Here is a 22,614-nt window from a genome sequence, read left to right as displayed (position 1 = left end):
AAGCCAATGCAGCCGAAGTTACTCTGCCGGGGCACTATTATACGATATTTATCTATATTAAACTTAAAATAAATTATTTTAATAAGTATATTTACTATTAAAGCAAAAATTTCTAATTTTGAAGGCTTACAATCAAACATACGCACCATACGAAGGAAAGATAGTTTATTTCTGCCTTTCTGAAGTACAAAAAGCCGAGGAACTGTAAAATTAAAATCATCAGATCCACATACCCCTCCTCTAATTGATCCTAACTATTTTTCTCATCCACAAGATTTGGAAGATGTGGTGGAAGGTGATTACTTTGTCTTACTTTTATGTCTCTTTGCATGTTAATTTTAATTATATTTATTAGTAGAACTAAATATTCTCTTATTACGCAACATTAATAAAAATTGCAATGATTTAGTTTGGGAAATTTGAAGGTATATTTAAGCGTGCGCATAAATATTTGAATGCATGCGTAAAGAATATTTTTTATATCAAGCTATACGTGTCATATCTATAAGTAATCGTGTAATATAAAATAAATAATAAATATGTAAGAATGAAATATCTTGTAATATGTCATATCGATCTTTATCTGTCCTGTTGTGCTTCTTCAAATTTTATATTTGACAAAATAGAAGCTAAGCCGATAAAAAAATAATGATAAAATCTGATGATTATATATACATATTCAGAAATAAACACTTTCTAAAACAAAATGTTCTAAAAGTTCAAAATGGTAAATTTTCCCTACTTCAATTTTATATACTTCTGCTTTCTGAAAAATTGTAACTTTTGATAATTTCGGCTATAATGTTTTCTGAGAATTTTGTTTTACACGCGTTATGAATTAATTAAAATAGTTAAAAAATGCTTACTCGTTATTAGCTTTCATTCCTATATAAGACAGAAAAGCCTTATTTTATCCTATTACGTATCAAAATTAAGAAAATGTTAATTTTATTTCCTTATAAGATATTTTTGGTAATTTTTTAACCTATTTTGTGAGTTTTGACTTCATGAATAATTATAATTAGGAATAAAGACTTGCCAAAAGCATTCAGAAACTGAAGCCATGAAATCTATTGGGTCAAAGTTTCTTCGTACTGCATATCCTGGTTGCGAGAATTTTGAAAATTTTTCAGATGATTATTACCGCTGTCATGCAAGATCAGTTCTATTAACACAAAGTCATCAAGTCGGGACTGCGAAAATGGGAGACGAAAATGATCCATCGACTGTAGTTGATCCAGAATTACGGTATTTTTTGTTCCCTTTTAAGCTACTGTTAAGCCCTGTGTAGTTTTCTCAGTTAATTTATTAAACTCTAAATAATAAAATATCCACATTGGGTAACTATTATGCTGTGAAAAGTGCCAAAATTAACTTATTAGAACAGGAAAACTAGGATTTAAAAATGACATTCAGAAAAAAAATCCCGGTAGCTATTTAGTACCTTCCTCTTTGTGAAAAATATTTGCATGACCTCGTGCATTGGGTTTTAGAGAGAGAAAAGAAGGATTAATGGTGAATTGGAGGAGAAATTTGAACTTGGCTATCTAAGTAAATAATGTATTGTTTCCTTTATATATCGAATTCTTAATATTTAATTGAACCATAAAAATATGAGATGATCGAACGAAGGGTTTCGAAGTTATGATAAACAAAAAAGTGCAATTTTAGTATTGTATCTATTTGCACATCTGACTTTGAGATGCAAGGTATTTTTTTTAAATATGAAACAGGGGAGCATTTTGTTTCTCCTAATACATGAGATATTTTAATTGATATTGCATATTTTCGAGTCGCTGACTTCAAATCTGCAATCTTCCATTTTTATCAAAATGTTCCAGATTGAAAAACAGATAACCAAAGGGTCGCGTAAATGTTGCGACAAACTTCGAAGGGAGTTAGGGCACATAATCAGGATTAAAATTGTACAGGAATCTATGCTAGAAAATATCACCATACGCTGTTGGAGACACTTCCCAATTGTGTTATTGCTACTTCCTGTGCTTCTGAACAGGTCATAATAAGGAATCGTCACCAGCCGTGTATGACATTTCCAGGAATGGGTTTTTATACAATTTTAATCCTGATGATGTGCAATAAATCCCCTATAACCCTATAAGTTTGTCGCAACATTTGCATGATCCCGATAATATATTCATATATATATATATACTTCACTCAGCTTCAAACGGTAAAATATTTATTTCAATAATTCATTTAATTGTCAACTGTTGTGTTACTTAATTTTTACTACTGGGTTGCAATACTTGGGAGGTGCATCTCTCATTAAGTAGGAAACGACAAATTTTTTAAAACACCAAAAATCTGTTAATTATGAGAAAATTAATGTTTTAATACCATGTCTATGAATTTTAATAATTTTCTGAAGGAAAAAATATCATTTTTAGTGGTAAATTAATCATTCTTAAACTTTTACAAGTAACAAAAGTNTATATTTATATATATATATACATTATTCATGCAAACATACAAAGGGTTAGGAGTTTTCCTCTCTTCCGGAACATACGTTACCATTTGCTATGCACGTCTATCAGGTGTTACTTAAAAAATAAATATATTTTCATCATTGCTATTAATTTTTCATGTTTTTAGTAGTTTGAAAATCATTTTTCAAGCTACTTTATATAATTTATGTACTACTGTAGATTAAAGTGTTCATGCAAATAAAATTATTTCTTACAATTTCGCAACTTCATTGTGAATTTTGAAAAAAGATCTCCATGTTTTGAAACTTGAACATTTCAACAAAAAATGGACTAAAACATTATTTAACCCACTGATGATTTTGCACGTAAAACGTAGTATTTTAATCAGCAATCTTTTTCCAGTAGCAAAACCCCTTTTCTCATGTTATTAGATAGGAGGAAATAATGCATAGGGGAATTCCAATTTTCCCCATTTGCTACATTACTTGTGGGCTAAAAAATATGTAGCTTTTTAGGAGCAAAACTAATTTCATACTTGAAATCCCCAAACCCGAATTAAGCTAGATTAAATATTTGTATAAATGCAACAATTATTTGTATTAGAGCACGATTTTATTGGACAACTTTTTTTGGAAGTTGCAAGGTATTTCTTATATTAAAAGTATTTTTCTCTCGTGACTTATTCATTTTTCACATTGTTTCGATCTATACAAGTGGAATACTGTTTCTTGTGAATTAGTTTACGCAGATTTGAATTACACCAAATTCAAGTTTTTTGGGTAAACATTTTATTGTAAAATTCATGTTAGTGCAGGACGAAAATAGTTATTTTGTACATAGAAATCATTGTAACTCCTATACTGTTTATCCTATTGACTTGTGCTTAGTACCGTTCAATTGAACAGAAAATAAACTAATAAGCAAAGAAGCAATGTTGCTCTGACAGAAACTAGATGACTATATTAAAAGTGTAAATATGTACAAGTTTAAAATGGAATTTGAATGCATAAAAATTTCAACAACTTCTGAACTATCAATTCTATTTGATTGTATTTCATCTTATTCTATTGAGAACGGAAAGATACGTAGAAAACTTCATTTTTCTAGATGTGTAAATAGGTAAAAGGCAAGCACTGTTATATTTTATGCATAAAATCCCTATAACTTTTAAACTATTAGTTAAATTATCTCGCACTTTGTCTCAACTGATTCATCGTACAAATGCTCATCGAAAAGATAAACAATCTAAATTTCAACACCCATTTACTCCTTATCCCACCCGTCAAAATCCAACATGCGAATACCTGCAATTTCATGTCACTTAAGAGAATAAAGTTTGACAGTTTGCCCCTGAATAAGTTCTTTTATTGTTTAAGGTGAGGATGGGATTATCTATTTTTATTTTTTTCTGTATTGTATGAGCTAGCTCTCTAAAAACACAGTTCATTATCATGATAGTGTACTTGCTTTATTGCTTGTATATCTATTTTAAACTAAAATTATCAAGTCAACTCATATTGTGTTAAATAAAGATATTTATATAATTCACAGATGAATGCATGGCATTTTTAGAACGTTTGGTAATTCTGTAAAAAGGGTTAAAACATTCTGTATGTGCTTGAAGATACATAGTTGTTATTTTTAGACCTTTTAAACATAAAAAAGTTTTTGCATACTCTGTGTGATTAAGATAAACTACTTTGCAAAGTAGGAAATATAACGCAGAAACAAAAATAATTTGTATAACCTGCTACTTTATACTGGCTTTTCTTTATCAATAGAATAATAGTTTAATTTTGTCCAATGTATCAATTATAAAAGTAAGCAGAAAGAACTAAATAGTTTTTTTTTCTCAAATCACGAAATTTGCATAATTTCTATACCTACTTACAAATTTAAATCAACTATCAACTAAATTTTGCTAACACATACTTTTCATGTTTAAAATAATTTAAACGCAAAGAAATCTCAATTCATATTTTAGAACATGTTTAGTGCATGTTTTTATTGTTTAACTGTGATACTCATGGGAATAAATCGTTTAAGTCTTTGATTACGATTAAAATTACATATACATTGCATCGCGAAATGATTATTTCATAATACTTCTTTTATTTGTATTAAAAGAAAATACTTAACTGTTGTTCACTATAATTACGATTTTATTTTCAGTGTGAAGGGCATAAAAGGATTAAGAGTTGTGGATGCATCTGTAATGCCAATTGTTCCTTCTGGAAACACGAACATTCCTACAATCATGATTGCAGAAAAAGCTTCTGATATAATTAAAAGAACTATTAAAAAAACTGAAACCAGATCTTTTTCATGGGTTTCGTTTTAGAAGTGTTGTTTTTTAAAGTTCTTTTAGCAACGAAGATAAATTCATAGTTCTTTTTAAAAACTATATGTATGTCTTACTATCGTTTAAAATAAAATAAAAGCGTTAAAAAAAAGTTACCCATTGTCATAGTCATTAATTTTTCGCAGCGTTTATTTCTACAAATTTCAAACAAAATTACTTTATCACGAAACATTTATACTCCTGTTGCCACACTCATAGTGGGAAAGTGAGCAAGTCAAAAATTTGCGAAAATGGACAGCGCGCAAAATAAAAAATGGACAACCCTGAATAACTTTTGATCTAATAATTGGATCTTCACCTTCTAGTACTCAATCGTAATGGTTCAAGGGATTGACCTCAAATATACTAATTAATTAATGGATACGATATTTTAACTTACGAAATCTGACACGAAAACTTACTTCACAAACTACTGACTCAAAAACTCTGAATTTACATACCTTTTTTGAAGGATCGGATTCGGATTTCTGACCCGATTGGATTTCTGATTCAATCTATCGGTTGCTTGTAAAATATACCATTATATACCAATTATTTAAAAAGAAATGGCAAATAAAAGGTAGAAACATAATATATGAAGATATTTTTTTATTTAAATAATTTTAGTGAATAAAACAGATTAACAAATGTAATTTTTTTCTCGAAAATTTCGAATTAAAAAAGTTTTGCTCCCTTATCCACTTAAATTACATTTTTAAAAAGCTGCACTATACATTTATTTGATTAAATTCCCATTTTTAGACTACATTCAACTTTAACTATAAAAATTCAACCACTGTTAATTTTCTAAAAATAAATACTGCTCAACTGTCAGTTGTCAGCCACGAATATCAATTTCGAGACCAACGATGTTGTATCAATCTTTTCAACAATGAGAGCCGAATGCCTTAAAAACAGGAAATGAGTTAAATTACATAAGTTCTTGGTCAAATGCATATTAACGATAATCTCGTTAATGGGTACGATACCAGTGTTTCAATGTGTATATCTTAAAATGGGCATAGTTAATAGTTTCTTTATTAACTAACTATTTATTTTGCAGGATGTTGTCTATCACGGCTTTGGCTGAGATATGCTATTTGCAATTACACTATGCCTTTATCAGTTTGTCTGAATGGAAAGCTCTTTCTCTGATCGTGCTTCAATTTCCACTACACACTATTAAAATTAACATTCTAAAATTATGTTAAAATAACCAGCAGCAGTTTCTCCATCCGATTAACCACAAAGTTTACGCTTAAGAACAATTTTTTTTATCTTTACGGTTTTGAAACCATTTACAAATAATGAGGTTTCAAAACCTTAGAAATTTTTTTAACAGGACTTTGGTGATAGTTTAGCAACTTTATGGTGCTGTCATCGATGCGTGAATGAGAGTTAGATATTATAACAGCCCAGGAGCACAAATTGGGGAATGCAGCATACTGGATACTCTTGATGTGGTGAAGGGAATGGACGAAATATTGCTGCGTCAATGCTGGGGTTCGAATCCCCGTGCGGTCCGTCATGAGATTGACAGATTAGCCTTTTCGGCTATAATATGTACCCATCTGCAAGTTACTAAGTGGCTTCATTAGATGGGTCCAGTCGGTGCAATAAAATTCTGGTTATTTAACCGTATAAGGTGAAAGCAGTTAATGACCGGTTTTTCTCACTGTTAAGAGCTTGAATACCTTATTAGTTATGATTATGTGACTGTTATGTTCGAAAATAATAAAACAACAATTATATAACTTGTCAGTTAAGAAATTTCTAATAATGTAATGTTTCCGGTTAAAAATCTTAAAGGTTTTTTATGTTACTGAGTTCATGTGGAGAAGAAAAAAGCCTGGTAAAACTACCGTACTGTATATTTATGACATTTCTGGCAACAACAAAAAAACTTCTTATTTCCATATTACCTATTATATTTAAACCAAAATATAAGGTATTTACACCATTCAGTTGATAGACTTTTCGTTCATATAGTAACGATTTTCCGGAATCAAGATCCAGAAAAGGAATCCCGACCACTGTTTCGTTTTTAGGAGCGAGCTTATCGCCATCGATGATGGACTTGCCTCAATACTATCTCTTTCAATTCCGAAAGAGATTTGAATCCTTACCGACAGTAGAAGCGCGGTTCAGCACTTGGCTAGCTGGCACAGAATGAGGGACAATACTAGCACGAACATCCTTTGCACACTTTTACACCTCTCCAAATATTGTCGAATTCATGTACAATGGATACCCTCACACGTAGATATATCAGGCAATGATATGGCAGATTATCTTGCCAAGGCAGGTGCAGCTGAGGCCACTGCGCCTCCAGTGTCTCTTACATCCTCAGAGCTCTTCTCCATTGCTAAAGCCAAAAATCAATCAGCATGGCTCACTCCACCCAGTCACAATTGGTACCAGGGTACCAGACCGGGTAGCTGTTTGACAGCTGACAAAGACCGTCAGTCGCAAACCGCCATCACACGTCTCCGCTGTGGACACCTGAAATCACTGAGGTACTCTGGAGGAGAAAAGTGCTTTGTTCTCTGTACCAAGTGCTCTTCGGTCCAGGCATCCCCTGAACATCTACTGTATTGCCTCGGTCTTTTAAAACAAGACCTTATAAAAAGACCCTTTCTTGTTTTAGACTTTTTGAAGGTGAACAATCTCATGGACCTTGTCTAGCTAGGCTAGAAATGGGGATTTGAAAGAAGAAGAAAGACGATTTTCCGGAAATTCTGGTTTTCAAACTTATTGTTCATATTACAATGTATACAAGTATACAAGATTGAAATATAAATTCAACTTAATGAATGGTTTTTATGTCATGCTCTATAGTATCGATAGAAAATTACGTGATTCTACCACTTAGTAAATTTTATCACATATTATAAAACCATATTTCATAGGTAATTTTAACAAAAATCATAACCGAAGCGCTTTGGTAAAAAAAATTACCTTGAATTTTGTTGTTCCCATAGAACAAAATACTCGGTAATTTTGATTATTTTTTAATCATGCACATTAATTTTGTTGTTTTTTATTTTATTTTTTTTTTCATAAATTTTTTTTTTCCATTTTATTATTTTTTGCATTTTTACAGAATCTATCTATTTTTTCTTAAAACTCTTGATGAATAACTTTCAGAAGATTTTCACGTAAAACTTTTTCCTACATTGTTGTGATTGAACTCCAGTTCTTCACAATAATAGCTTATTTCCTTATACAGTGCTGCTGCAACTATGTCAATCATCTAATCTTAATCAACCATCTGATTGAACTTTTCGTTGTTCACATAACAAAGGAAAATAAATTAAAGTTAATATTAAGGAATTAAAATAATTATTATTCAGATTTTTTACTAATGACAGTGAAGTTAAAATAAACACCCGATAGTATAGCAAATTTTGATAGCACATGTAATATAAATGCAACTACGTCAACAACCTAAACAAAGAAACTCATCTAAACACTCACACAAGTTGAATTCCAAGTGTAACAGAGGGGAAATCATGCAAGTATTTCATTCTAAAAAATATATTAAATATTTTTGAAAGCAAAATTGCTACTAGAATATGCTGCTTCACGGTGCAATGCTTAATTAATTGGCATAAAATAATAAAAGAGCCTCATAATTAAATTGCACGTTAATTAAATGTAGTTGTAACAAAGAGGACAAATAAAATCATACATTTTTGACATGCACTGTTATTTATGCTATATTCTGTGATTTGGACCATCCTAAACATTATCTGTAATATTTTTTTAAATTATCACATTTCAAGGTAAAATATATTATTAGGAGACTTTTAAAATTCCAACCCCCCCCCCTTTTCTAAAGTCCAAATAATGTATTGTAACAGAGAGGACAAGAAATGTAACAGACAGAATGTCTAACAAATTTGACAAAAAGTTAAAGGGAAATATCACTGCTAAAAGAGACTCTTCGATTATTTAAAATTGGAGTTGGCAGCACTGCTATAATTGAAACCTGTGCTACATCTTTGTAGTTACAATTGAAAGTTTTTATTTTACCTGATCCTTTTTGAAAAAACAAAAAACAAAAACAGAAAAAATAAGTGCATTGTTTGTTTCTTTCTCAATTTCAGTTATTTGGGCAACGAAATTAAATACCCAATCTTTTCCTAGAAATTTTTATGCTTGCAAAACTATCTATAGCAACATCAAAAGAATCACAGTGTTTTAAATGGTGACTGGTGTGCATTAAATATGCCAGGTCCCAAAGTCCTTCAAGTTCCCAAAACGAATCAGTACCTCTGGGTGTAATGTTTGAAAAGTTCCCTTGTCTTTTGGATTGGGTTCAAAATTACAAGACTACGGAGTTGAACATTGGTAGCAGTAAACTCACATTTGGGTCGGCTGTTCAATGACGATTATAAAATAAAAGTAAAGTGAGTGGTTGTCGTAAGTCGCTATATTTAGTAATTCTATGTAAGTATTAGGCAAACAATGTGATTTTAATAGAAGATTCACATTTTCGTGAATAGCATCTAGACACTTTTTATGGTGTTTTACATACGCATAAAATATGGATAGATCATAGTGCAGCAAAACTTAGATTTGCCAATTTTTATGTTTGGATGCACCTGCTTTGATACTTGATATGCTTCCATCAATGTGCATATTTGGCTTTGTGGACTTTCTGTCTATTTTATTTGACAATCATGCACTCAGTTTTGCGTGAAGTCTGGTAAGAAAGTAGTAATTTTTTTGTTTCATCAGAAAATTTGATACCAGGATATTTCTTTTGTTTTAGTAGTAAGGTTACAGAGTATGCATGGAATAGTACAACGTTTTCTTGGAGATGCAGGTAATGCACAGTTTGCTTTTTTAATAGCTTTCCCCAATGACTAAAGAATATTATAAAGAGAATATCCTTCCTGAATGTTTACTGCTTCTATTAGTGCCTTTTTATTTTTCCTTTGTCTTTTTTTTTTCAATTTATCTATTTCTCTGTTAAGATTTTTTTTCTCAAAATACTTCTGTTATCATAAATTTTCGTTTTATATTCTTTATCTTTCTTCTTACAAATATCTTTTTTTTTAATATTCTAGTTCTATATTCTCTCAATCTTTCTGCTTCTGTTTTTCCCCATATTGATTACTCACTTAAAAAACTTGTAACTATAAACTAAACACACTATTAAATAGAAATGGCACAGCTTTGTATAAAAAATGTGCTCTAATAGTTTAAATGCGATCTGGTTTAAACTAGTTGAATCAAGATGCATTAGCACTTCTTTACATTCCTAAAGTTCCTTTTTAATGGGAACCTATTAATTTTGTGTAACCGAGGGGACATTTAGTTTTGTCCTCTTTGTTACATCCCCTCTGTTATATGAGAAACTTTAAAATTTGCAATTTTTTTTTCAAAAATATAACATAACATGATTGTACTAATAGACTTTACCGTAAAAACCAAATATGAAGTTAAAAAGTTTTTTGTGTAAGGAATAAAATAAACTTAAAAGAATAATTGTAACAGAGAGGACAATATATATTTCGTATAATTTTTGACTTAAAAAATAAGAAAAAAGTGTTTTGACTGTAATCACTGTATAATTAGACTCAGGAACAATTTATTTTACAATATAAATCAAACTATGCGTAAAATCGTAATATTTTCAATAACTTATTCTTCTTTAAAATGGACAGTAAATGGTGGAATATGTAAAAATCATGAATGCTCTCTATTTATGATAAATTTTAATATAATCATGCATAACTCCAAAAAATAACTTTTTCATAAATTACAACAAATTTCCCTTAAAATGATACCAAATGCAAGGATATTGCTTAAACTTTAAAAATTCATTACTGGTTTCAGTTGGCATGGAACATATTTAATTTATATTGTAATTTTGAATAAGCTAATAACAAAAACAATAAATTAAAGAAAACAGGTATTCACATGATTTCATTCTTTTCATTACGGCACAGTGTTTGTGTAATTACTTTCAGTTTTGCGTTCTTAATTAACTGCTTTAATTCTACAGTCGCATTGCAAATTAGACATGTACAGGTTTCAAATTTACAACTGGGAAGTGTCATTTATTTCCAGAGAGTTCGTTCCCCTTTTCAATGACAGAACATTCATTAAATTAATAGTCTGACTAGTTAGAAATAGTTTAAATGCAAGTTAAATTTCTTCACTGTCTATAGGAGTAGAGAGTACATTATGATCTATTTTAGATAACGACTTCACAAACATCAAAGAGAATGTCTTTATATAAACTGGTTAATTAGCGCATTCTAAATTTGCTATTAGTGGCTAGAAAAACTACAGTTTCCTTCTCAACAACTGTTTAATGAATATTAGCAATAATAATTTATAATGTAATACCTATATTATGTAAAACACTAACGTATAGTGTCACAAAAACCATTGAAATCCCTTTTAGGCAAAAACAGAAGTTTAATGGCAAGATGTATATGCACATACTATACTTTCTCTATTGTTCATTATTCATACAAATAAATTGTTTTTGTATTTGAGTAGTTAAAACGATAATTTAGAAGGATTATTTTTTTAGACTTTGTAATTATAAATAATAAGAGCAGGAGATCAATGCACTTTATCCCCAGAAATCGCCAAGAAAAGCGTTTTTCTTTGATTCAACCTGATCCTTTTCTGGATTCATCTGATTTTTTTTACTATGTTTATTGCTATATTTCTTTTTTCTCTTAATTTATTTTTGTATTTTTTCCCCTCAAATTATGTTGTTTTCTTTCAATACTATTATAAATATTTTTTTAAATAAAAATGTCGTTTTCCTGTTATAATAAATAAATAAATGGTAAAAACAAAACAAAATATTTTCCACAACAGCTTAACTCTCTTTCTAACAATAATAATAATAATAATATTAATAATATGTTTGTAAATATATATACACCGAAGAGCCATTACATTATGACCACCTTGCTAATAACATGTAGCCCTCAAAACTGCTAGCACCCGCCGTGGCATTAAATCCACAAAGTGCTGATAGGTAGTCTGAGGTATCTGGTACCAAGCGCTCACCAACTGGTCCTTCAAAACCCTCACATTGCGAGGGGTTAGCGTGGCAGCACGAATTTGGTTTTCCAAGTAGGACCACAAATGCTCAATTGGCCTAAGGTCAGGCGAATTTTGGGGCCAAGACATGACTTGAAAGTCACTGGAATGTTCCTCGAACCAATCCATGACGATTCGACTCTTATGACATGGTGCATTATCCTGTTAGTAAACACCATCCCCCGCAGGAAAAACTGTAGCCATGATTGGGTGAACCTGGTCTGCAATTATGTTCAAGTAGCTTACAGACGTCAGGGATGGTTCTATGAAGATTATGGGTCCTAATGTGCCCCATGAAAACNATTGAAATTACTATGGATTGTAAAAAGTTCTACAGGGAATACAATGGAATGAAAAAATTAATATTCGATAATTAGTGCGAGAAATATTACTTTCTAAACTTGAATTTAAAAAAATACTATACTGGCCGCTCTGCAGGCTGCGGCAGTGCAACTATAGAGTTGAAATTTAACATGCTGAAAAGGCCATAACTGTTCATAAGTCTATAAAGATTTTTTTTTAAAAAATCCAATTTTTTTAGAGTCATTGCAATTTTAAGAGTATACTTTGCAAATTTTCACTCACTTCCTTTTTTTTTCTGTCACATTTTGCTATGCGGCAAAATATCTATAAAAGTTAGAAGTGTAAAATTCTGATGGCATTAGAAAAAAGTGCAGGAAATACGGATAAATGAAAGAAATAAGAGTCTGCAACCCTTTCGATAGTTAATAACTATTGAATTTGTAGAGAAAAATACCATGTTCAGTAGATATGTAGCTAGTTAAAATGCAACTATGGGGTTATAACATAATGTGTTGAAAGATCTTTTTATTTATGAATTTAACGAAAACAATTTTCAAAATTCAAATTCGTTTGAAAGTTGATGCAAATTAAATACTTTTTAATAAGTTTCTTCAGTCTTCTTGATTTAAATATTGAATATTTATACATAGTTGTAGAAAAAAATATTTTCCTCACGAGTTCATTATTTCCTTATATTATAAGATCAAGCTAGAGTTATGTCAGTCGAAAATAGCAAAAAAGAGAATGATGTTGAGTTTATAAATTGCCAGATATAAATTTTGTAATTCATGTTTATAAATTTCGTAATTCATAAAAAAACTTAATAAACAGCAATAAAACCGTCCATTTACTTGAATTCTTAGAAATCTCGTTAGCGATTCTCTTTATTGTTTCACCATTTCAGCGTATGTTAGCGTGGATTTTTCCAAATACTGAGGCCAATTTTTCAAATCTTTGCAATCATCTACTTCGTTACGATTAGCATATTAACAAAATGTTCTTACGTAAAGATGCAACCAACATTGTATTCTTGAAACGAAACATTCTATAATTTTGAGGAAAATATTGACGTTTAGAAAGAAAAAAAAAAGGAAAGAAAAAACAATGATGTATGAAAAGCTATTATGGGGATTTGTGAGTAAAGCTAGCAGAGAAGGCAGTTTCCCAGTAAGAATTAAGAAAATTATTATAAATTCTATTAGAAAATCTTTCAAAATAAAGCATGAATTAAAACTTAGCATTTAATTAACTTAAATAATTAAGTTAGTAGAAGGCTATGGGTCAAAAAATCACTTAATTTTATTTTTCATACACGTGCAATAAAATCAAAACATAAGCAACAAAAAATTGAAAATTGATTATTACAAGCATTAAAAAAATTGATGTTTACATATTTGCTTTCATAATTTTTTTAACAAAATTTTAAATTATAAATCTTTATATTAAAAATTAATTTGCAGAGTGTTTCAATACGAAATCAGATAGGAATGTCTTAAGAGATAAGGGAGGCAATTTCAAGAATGGAAGGTACATCAATTATTGGAAGCCATTCACTGTGGTGAAAGTTATTAAAAATTAAAAAAAAATTTTTACTTTCAGCACTATAAACATACATTTAGTATAAGTTTTATAAAAAATAGCGAAGCCAAATAAATGTAATATCGCTGAAAGCCATTATAAATACGTTGTTTATTTTACAATGACATTTAAAAAGAGTAAAGCACATAAATGTTTACTGTTTTGATAAATTCGAACACGTTTTTGATTTAAAAGAATATTTTTTTTCTGCAACGGCAGGTACTCAACCTCGGAAGATGCCGGAAGTGTTGCTCATTTAACATTACCCAGTGGGCACCTGTGAACTTAAGTCGCGGAGGCGAGCAACATTACCCACGCCACACTGCCCCTAAATACCCGTTCATAGGGTGGGCTACATTCACACACAACAGAGGATAACACATAGAGAGAAACATCCATGCTCAGAGCGGGGTTCGAACCCGCCGTCATTGGCTTCGCAGTCAGGCCCGCTATCTGTTCGATCACTTGGCCGGCATTTAAAAGAATATATGTACTTTAAATTTTTACAGTGACTTCACATACTAATAAATCTAAGAAACATTTATATTTTATGTTTTGTAGAAAACTATGACTTTCTGTAACAAATAGAAATATATTAAAGCGTTTATTCAAGCAAAATATATTTAATAAAACGTTGCAATGGCTTGTTTTGTATAAACCCAAAAGCAATAACGTACGATTTTTTTCTTTTTATAAGGAAACAGAAATATCTTTATACCACGTAAAGAACATTTACCAGAAATATTATCAGGGCAACGTAGCTCCGATGCATATTACTTCTACTTTATCCGTTATTATTCATCGAATAATAACTCCGCAAATGGATTGCTTAGCCTCAAACCAACTCCCTATTTTTTATTATGCTTATTTTTTTCCTGCGACGTTCTTAGCTGTATATCTCATGTCAGTATCAGAATCGTTTCACTTATGCAGCAGCAATAACTAAGAAAACGTTGGGGGTAATTGTACACACTTATCACCTTAGAAAATATTCTAAAAGATCAGGTATAAAAAAGGTATGGAAGGATCAATTCAGTCTCCATGGCTACCGAACAGGATGTGGATGAAGCAGCTTCCCTGCAGACCAGATTATGTGCCTCCTGTCATAGTGAAATATGCCTCACAATGACTCCGCTTAAGAAATTCGTGTAGTCAATGGAATGCTAGACATCATGGAGCTTTCACAAAAAACCTTGAATTAAGGCTTTTCGATCCTTTATATTCTGGAATTTTCTTGTTTGTTCGAAGAGAATTGGATAACAGTCGGGCATTATTATCAATCTTTTATCCGGATTTGAAGCAATCTTCGAATAATTGATAGTATAAAGAATAGTTAAGTTTTAATAGAAGTTCTGAATACATTCATCATTTTGAATCATAAAAGAAATCAGAAGTATTATGGTAAATTGCTTGGCAAAAATATGGTTTTCCATGCGAAGCCCTTAAATAAAAATGAGCTCAACCAAATCGAATTAAAAAACGTCTGTGTTAGTGAGAAGTATTATAATGAAAGGAAACTACTTGTTAAAATAATGATTTAATATAAGAAGCCCTTTAAAAAAAACTGTACCATGTTCAATTAAAAGGATGTTTATATTACTCAGAAGTAATGCAATGAAATGAAATTGTTGCTAAAGCTCGTCCTTACATTGAAATTAGATAAGCCAATTTAAAAAAGTTGCAATAAACATATCCTAGCGTGATTATGTTAAATATTCATCAAGTTTGTTTTTATTCTTAATAGACCCAAAGGTAAATTTTATATACATAAAATTTACTCGATGAATCTTTGTTTAATCAAATCCTTAATAAGGCTAAGATATAATTTACACTACCTTGTTTCGAGGAACAATTATCCCAACAGCTATTCTTCATGGTTTAGCTTGATAATACGCACTACTCTGTTAAAACAATCCAGCACTGATAGTATTCGAGAGTCATATTTCAATCAGTATTAGTCTTTAAAATCAACTGGAATATTGTAAGGGCTTTTTCATACAGCTCTCATTTGGCTCTCGATTACCATGTATTATTTTGTTTTTTCCCTCTATTAATTTTGATATCCTATTTATTTCGTTGGCGATTACGATTTTTCTTGGCCCTTTTATGTTTTTTTTTTTTTCATTTTTCACGTGTTGGCCACTTGATGAGGAACATCGAGTTTTAAATGCTTGAATCTAAGTGCTTAACTCCCGATGAGGTCCTCCAGATTCAAATCGTTGCATTTTCCGGTTGAAATAAATTTTGCTCCAGGCTCACACCAGCAATAATACTTTCTGACTTAAAATATCCTCAGTAGTAGGTGGATCATGGGTTGAAATCCTCTTGACGTCGAACTAACCGTGGGTGGTTTTGTGATTTTCTTCTCCATGGATCGCAAATGCGGATTAGTTTTATCAAGAAGTCCTGAAAGAAGCTAGTTTTCCCAGTGATCAATCCGGGAGTTCCCTTGTATTCTGGGTTGGGTTCAAAATTACAAGACTATGGAGTTGAACATTGATAAATTTAAACTCAGAATTACGTCGGCTGTTTGGCACCCGTTATGAAATGAAAATAAAAAAGACTTGAATCTTATCAACATAACTCACATTTCATCAAAGAAGTATGGTTTCCTAATTATTATTTTTTTGGAGGGAAGATTGTTCGTTCCATATAAAAATCATTATCACCTTAGTCTATAATCAAAAATATTTTAAATTATTCCTCTAATGAGTTTTGTAGTAAATAAGAAACAATAAAAAATTAAACAATTCAGTTTGGCATATTTATCGAACATAAAGAATGTATTTAAACATTCTGTACAAAAACTATCCGTCGAAAACTGTTTGAACAAAATAAATTGACAACAGGCGTTATCATTCATAAACCTTATCATTCATACATCCATGTTGCTCTTCCAAATGTAGACAAACTGATAATCGTAAAATCTGAAGTTGGGAGGGTTTCAAGCAACAGCTGGGGTTGGTACCCTGGTCCTTTACATCAATTGTTTTAATGGCAAATGAAAGTAATGAAAGATCGTTGTTTTTATCAGTTTTTTTTATTTTTCTGGAGTTCTATGTTTAGAAAGCAGACCGACCAATATAAGAAAACCCTGGAAAACTTAATTCCTTTAGCCATTGATCCAAAGTTAAAGCGTACCATGAAATACTGAGTTTGAAAATTAAAAACGGATTTCGCATTTTCTTTTCTGGTTTTTAATAGCCACTGAAAGTAATGAAAGATCTTATTTTCATCAGTTTTCTTTTATTTTTTGGGAGTCTAACTATGTTTAGACAGCAGACAAATATAAGAAAACCAAGGAAATCTTTCTCAATAAAATAAAGTAATGAGTAAGTAATCCCGCAGAACACTCTCGTAAGAACAAATATCAATTTCGTAAATGCATATCAGATGCATTTCGTAAATGTATATCATTCTGCTTAAGGCCAGAGAAAATTACGATGATTTAGTTAAATTCTAAAAAGGGCTCCTTAAATCTATTTTTCTACTGTTTCTATTAATCTACCTCTTTCTACAACAGCGAAAAATCTAAACTTTTCAATAAAGAAAATTTTATATTCGAAAAATATGCTATTAAAGGCACTTTAGGGGTAACATTTCTTGTTCTGTCATCTTTAAGGTAAGATTAAAGTGCATTTTAAAAAAGCTTTTTCTCGAATGATATTTATAATAATTATATGTTTTCTTAATCAATAAATTATTTATTTTGTAAAAATGGTAAATAATGCCAAAATTCGATTTGGAAAGAAATTTTAATTGCCAAATCTGTCATAATAAAATGCAGAATTATTAAAAATAGGTTTCGTGTTTAAATTTGTAACTGAAATGGTCATCTTAAATAATATAATTTAGGATAATTAAGTTCAACTCTTTAATAACTTTTAATTCAATGGTGCACATCAGTGCGATAAAATACTGTCTGAGATCGATTTTTTTCTAATATTCTTGTTTTCATTTTATGTACTGTTCTTGTTTCCGGTGGAATACCAGATTTCTAGAAAAAAAGGAGCTTTATTTTTGCAGAAAAAAAATTTAATTATCCAAGTGAACTTCCAATTTGTTCAAAAGTTATTACAATATTAAGTGTCTTTTTGAGTCTTTTTTTTCCTTTAAATTAAAAAAAAATATTTATTGTCTTTCAAAAATTCATCTCTCTCGAGATTTCAATTTTATAAGCTCGCATTTAATTTATGTTAAAAGTAACAAAGAATAAATTACTAAAAAATCAGGGAGAGATTAGACAGATATTGCCAAAAAGAGATCTTAACATTTATATCAAAATTTTCGAGAACACAAAGACTGAAGAGGTATCAAGATTATTTGCAATACGAATTGTTATACGATATAACGTTATAAACTGTAAAGAAGTAAAACTACTTCTCATTTTTTACTTCTTATAGTCTGGCATATTCTGTATTCTTAAATTGCTTTTTTTCCAAATATATTTGATTAATCTTTAAATCTAGCTATCCTTTCACTTCGTAATGATTAGCATACTAACTAAATGTACTTACATAAAAGTATGTATTTTATAAACAAAATGATCTCTTTGTATAGACTTTAAAAAATAAACTTTTAAGAAACCAAGGAAGAGCAGTTTATGTTCATGAAAACTGATACTGAAAAAAAAAAATTCCACTCAAAAATGAACTGATTTTCTTTCACGTCCCATGTTCACTGTGTAATAACTCATGGGGCGAACCGATTTTCCATGTCATTGATTTTCCAAAACTGAAAAATCCTTCAAATACAAGAAGTGGTATTTCCATTGTAATTTTTGTAAAAATGGACATAGACGGTTCTTCCCCTTTGATCTTCAATGAGGAATGAATAGCAACGAAGGGGTTGGTGAGCGAAGCGAGCAAGGGGTAAAGCCTCTTAGCACAATAAAATGCTGATATTTTCAGGAATAAATAGTTGTACTATTATTCACAAATTCTTTTGAGGAAAAATAATATTGGGTAATGGAAGAAGAAGGCTATAACTGTAAAGTAAAATTTAATAACTAAATAAAATGTAACTAATTTCAAACCTTAAAAAAAAAATTTCATCACTATTTCCTGATATTTCACTTTTTTAAGTATACTATGTCCAATTGTAATAAAATAATTATTAAACACTATAAATAATTCATTATTAATTTTATTTATGGTTGATAATGAATCATTATTAACTATACATAAAAAAATCATTAGTCTCTAAAAAAATGGTTGCTTTAACTGAAATTACTTTGATGTTTGAATAATTGGAAAAATATTGTATCAGGCTATCATGAATATTTAAATAATTTGTAATACAAATTCTCTAAAAATGAATAACATGAAGCAATAATCCGAGTAAATAAGATACTGAAAATTTAATATTACTGCACATCATGTTAAGTAAATAATAAATGCATTTCTTTTTATATTGTAAGTGAAAATACCATATTCTGTCAGATAACACGATCTAATCTGAGAAACCTTATTTTAATAAGATGATTTTTGATCTCTACAGTGGCTTAGAAATTAAATGTCATTCCCTAGACGAAACAAATAACAAAATGATGATCTTCATATGATATAAACTCAAACTCACGAAGCCTGAAGCACTAGATTATTCACAGAATACACTTCTCAACTCATTCCGTAAAGCAACTGCATAAATATTTTATTTTTACATGGAATTCATCGATGGTGAGTATAAAAAATTCCAACTGAAAATTAAATCATATGTGGGATTTTATTTTTAACAAAATATATGTATGTTTATTTGTATGACTATAAAGGAAAATACAAAATGGAGACGAAGAAAATATGTACAAGCCTGCCAATTTTTTTCTGTATTTTTCAAAATGAAAAAAATATGTTATAAACATTAATCACTAAATTATAGTAATTTGAAGTTTGCAACTGCTCTTTTGGTACAATTATGTGACAAATTATTAGCAAAAGAGAGCTAAAAATAGTTTTTGCAGGTTTTCATAAACTGCTATTTTGAAGAGTCCTTAAAAATTTAAAGAATTCATTCAGAACTTTCCTGGTTTTCGATACCTCTTTATCTTATTCGCGCTTCTGATATCTGTTTACCTGAAAAAATTTAATCCTTTTTCTTAAAAAACTGCATTGCTGTATTATTAATAAACAATACATTTTATATATTTAGTTTATTAATTAAATCCATAATTCCTAACAATTAATAAGTTTATGTTTAAAAGCATTAATTTCTATGTCATCAAAACTTTTAATGAAGATATTTCGTATTATTACTACCATTTTCAGAAACATCTCTTAGTTTCTCGATTAAATATGTAAAGAATCTTTTGTACTTAAATTAAATTTCAGAGTTCATAAAATATATTATCTCTGAATTCATTACTTTGTAATTGAAGCCAGCATATGACTATATGTAAGTATTTTGCCTATATGTAATGAATATATGTATATCCCATATTTAGAGTGCTTCTATATTATATGAAAATAACTGATTAAACGTTAAACTATATAATCAGTAAGTTAAATCCTAATTCCGTTCTAAGAATGTAAATTGTAAAATAAAAAAACTAATAATTTTGAAGATCAAACATTTATTTAAAAATGAGAAACTCTTTCAAACGTTGACCAACCACAATTCTGACGTTAAATTTTCTTATAGTATAAACAGATCATGGTTTAGATTCAGATTGCTGTCAGGCTGGCTCATTTTTGATACTTCTCTGAAACTTCGAATTATCTTTTTCATAATTTTTATGATTCTGAAGTTCCTTTGTTTTCAAGTTGGACCCAGAATTAGAATTCATGTATATGTTACCGGCAAAGAATAAAATCCGGCATTATATATAATGCCTAAAACTAGCCGGCAAAGTATGAAATGATTTATATTTCACAAATGTCCTCGGCATTATGTATAATCCAGATGGCAAGGAAACTCCTGGATGAGTACCTCCAGTGGTATTGACTTGTTATGGGAACAGGGAGGACTTTGCGACTCGACAGATTTATCGTGCATCAGTCACCATTTACTACACGGGGAGTGTTTAGCCGGCGGGGATTGAACCCACGAACTTTTGGACATTGACCCAGTGTCCTACCAACCAGGCTATCCTGGCCTTTCAACAACTTATTGAGAAAAGGAAGTTATCCACCGGGTAGAACTTTTCATACTTATTTTAACAATTTTCGATTTATCTTTACTGTATTACTTGAGTCAGCACTATAAAGACAAAATTTATATTAGTGCTCCAAAAGCAAGTTAACTGTACAAAAAAGAAGATTTATAATTAGTTTTTGATTTAAATTTTTTTTTATTTATAGATATTTACGGTACAGTTACATTAGAGTTCGGCAAAACTAATCACCAACGTGATTCGAATCAATCGGTTTACGTAGGTAATTCGAACAACTTAATCATTAAATCACTTAAAGCACAAAATATACTCTATACTTTTGGACCTTTTATGTGCATTATGAAATTTGCATAATTAAAATGCATGTTTCATGATCTAAAAATTTCAATAAATAATTACAAACAGGAAAATTATTTTTTCGAGTGCTTATGATACTTAAAATGATCTAAATACCAAATTCTCAAATTATGACTAAATTATGTAAAGTGATTTAGCCCTTTAAATTTATTTAACCGGGATATAAATCATTAAAAACTGACTTTTTTTTACACGAATATGTGAGTAATTACACAGATTAAGGACAAATGCAATTGGGTATTAGTTCGATGATACTTTACGGTGAGTTTTCAGTTCTTTTTCTTTCTTCCTTATATTTAGAGAATACAAAACTGATTTTCATTATCTTTCTAAATTTTATTTTCAGAGTTAAGAGCATAAAGGGATTGAGAGTTGTGGATGCATATGTTATGCCTGATAACCTTTCCTTCCGGAAACACCAATATTCTTAAAATCATTATCGCAGAGAAAGCTTCAGATATAATTGAAAGAGTTGCAAAAAGAAAACATCAATGTAGGAAGTCCATTGTCAATAAAAATTATTTTTAATGATTTTGATCGTTGAACAACTTTGAAAGGACTTTTACACGATATACGACACACATTTTGAGTAAGTGACTAAGTCAATAATTAACCAAAATGCGATGTCGTCATGAGTCATATAAACATAAATCGTTTACTTCTTCTTAGGAAAAAATGCCCAAGTTGATATATTTATATAAGCATTTGAATAACTCAACTGCGTTTACTTTCAGGTTTTGGTGGGTGACTTTTTTTTATTTGACTTTTTACAAAGTGTTCTGAATTGAGTTGGTGAATCTTAAAAATTTATATCAAATAACGATTACGATAAAAATGCGAGAAGTGCCCGGAAATTAAGTACCAGTTAGTGCGCAATGCAGACTCACAGTTCCGTGCGTAGCGTGCGCACATGTGCTTCTGGTTGCTGTTCACTGGCGATATTACAACCGGATTGCGTTACGTTTACGTGTGTTAAAAATGTTTAAGACGAATGCTGATCCCCCCGACTTTGAAGTNGCGCAATGCAGACTCACAGTTCCGTGCGTAGCGTGCGCACATGTGCTTCTGGTTGCTGTTCACTGGCGATATTACAACCGGATTGCGTTACGTTTACGTGTGTTAAAAATGTTTAAGACGAATGCTGATCCCCCCCGACTTTGAAGTGCGGTCTATACGGTTTTTATCTGCGGTCTATACGGTTTGAAGTGCGGTCTATACGGTCTATACGGTTTGCGGTCTATACGGTGCGGTCTATACGGTATCTATACGGTTTTTGAACCGAAAAAATTTTAAGCCATCCGAAGTTAATCGTCAAGTTAGAGAGATTTATGGCGAAAATAAAATAAGTATTCCACATTTCATTGATAGACGCATTGATGTTCATCACAGTTGATGTTCATGCA

General features: G+C 30.3%; 1 protein-coding gene and 1 long non-coding RNA gene across 2 annotated transcripts in view; both read left to right on the top strand.

Annotated features, from left to right (window-relative positions):
- Positions 1-4,904, top strand: part of LOC107439446 (glucose dehydrogenase [FAD, quinone]-like) — a gene marked incomplete in the record, with an annotated part of 25,085 nt that extends 20,181 nt beyond the window's left edge. The window contains 3 exon segments of the mRNA XM_071183310.1: positions 202-295; positions 1,026-1,248; positions 4,620-4,904. Coding sequence (XP_071039411.1) covers positions 202-295; positions 1,026-1,248; positions 4,620-4,788 — 486 coding nt within the window.
- A 12,183-nt stretch (positions 4,905-17,087) lies between these two features.
- LOC107439447 (uncharacterized) lies at positions 17,088-21,743 on the top strand. The gene is made up of 3 exons (XR_001583539.3): positions 17,088-17,368; positions 19,246-19,424; positions 21,558-21,743. It is a non-coding gene; the product is annotated as an uncharacterized lncRNA (long non-coding RNA).
- Positions 21,744-22,614: the final 871 nt, after the last annotated feature.

The sequence above is a fragment of the Parasteatoda tepidariorum genome, chromosome 7 (assembly GCF_043381705.1).
Source record: "Parasteatoda tepidariorum isolate YZ-2023 chromosome 7, CAS_Ptep_4.0, whole genome shotgun sequence".
Classification (NCBI taxonomy): Eukaryota; Metazoa; Arthropoda; class Arachnida; order Araneae; family Theridiidae; genus Parasteatoda; species Parasteatoda tepidariorum.
The sequence above is the reverse complement of the archived record's forward strand: the minus strand, read 5'-3'. Positions and strand labels throughout refer to the sequence as shown.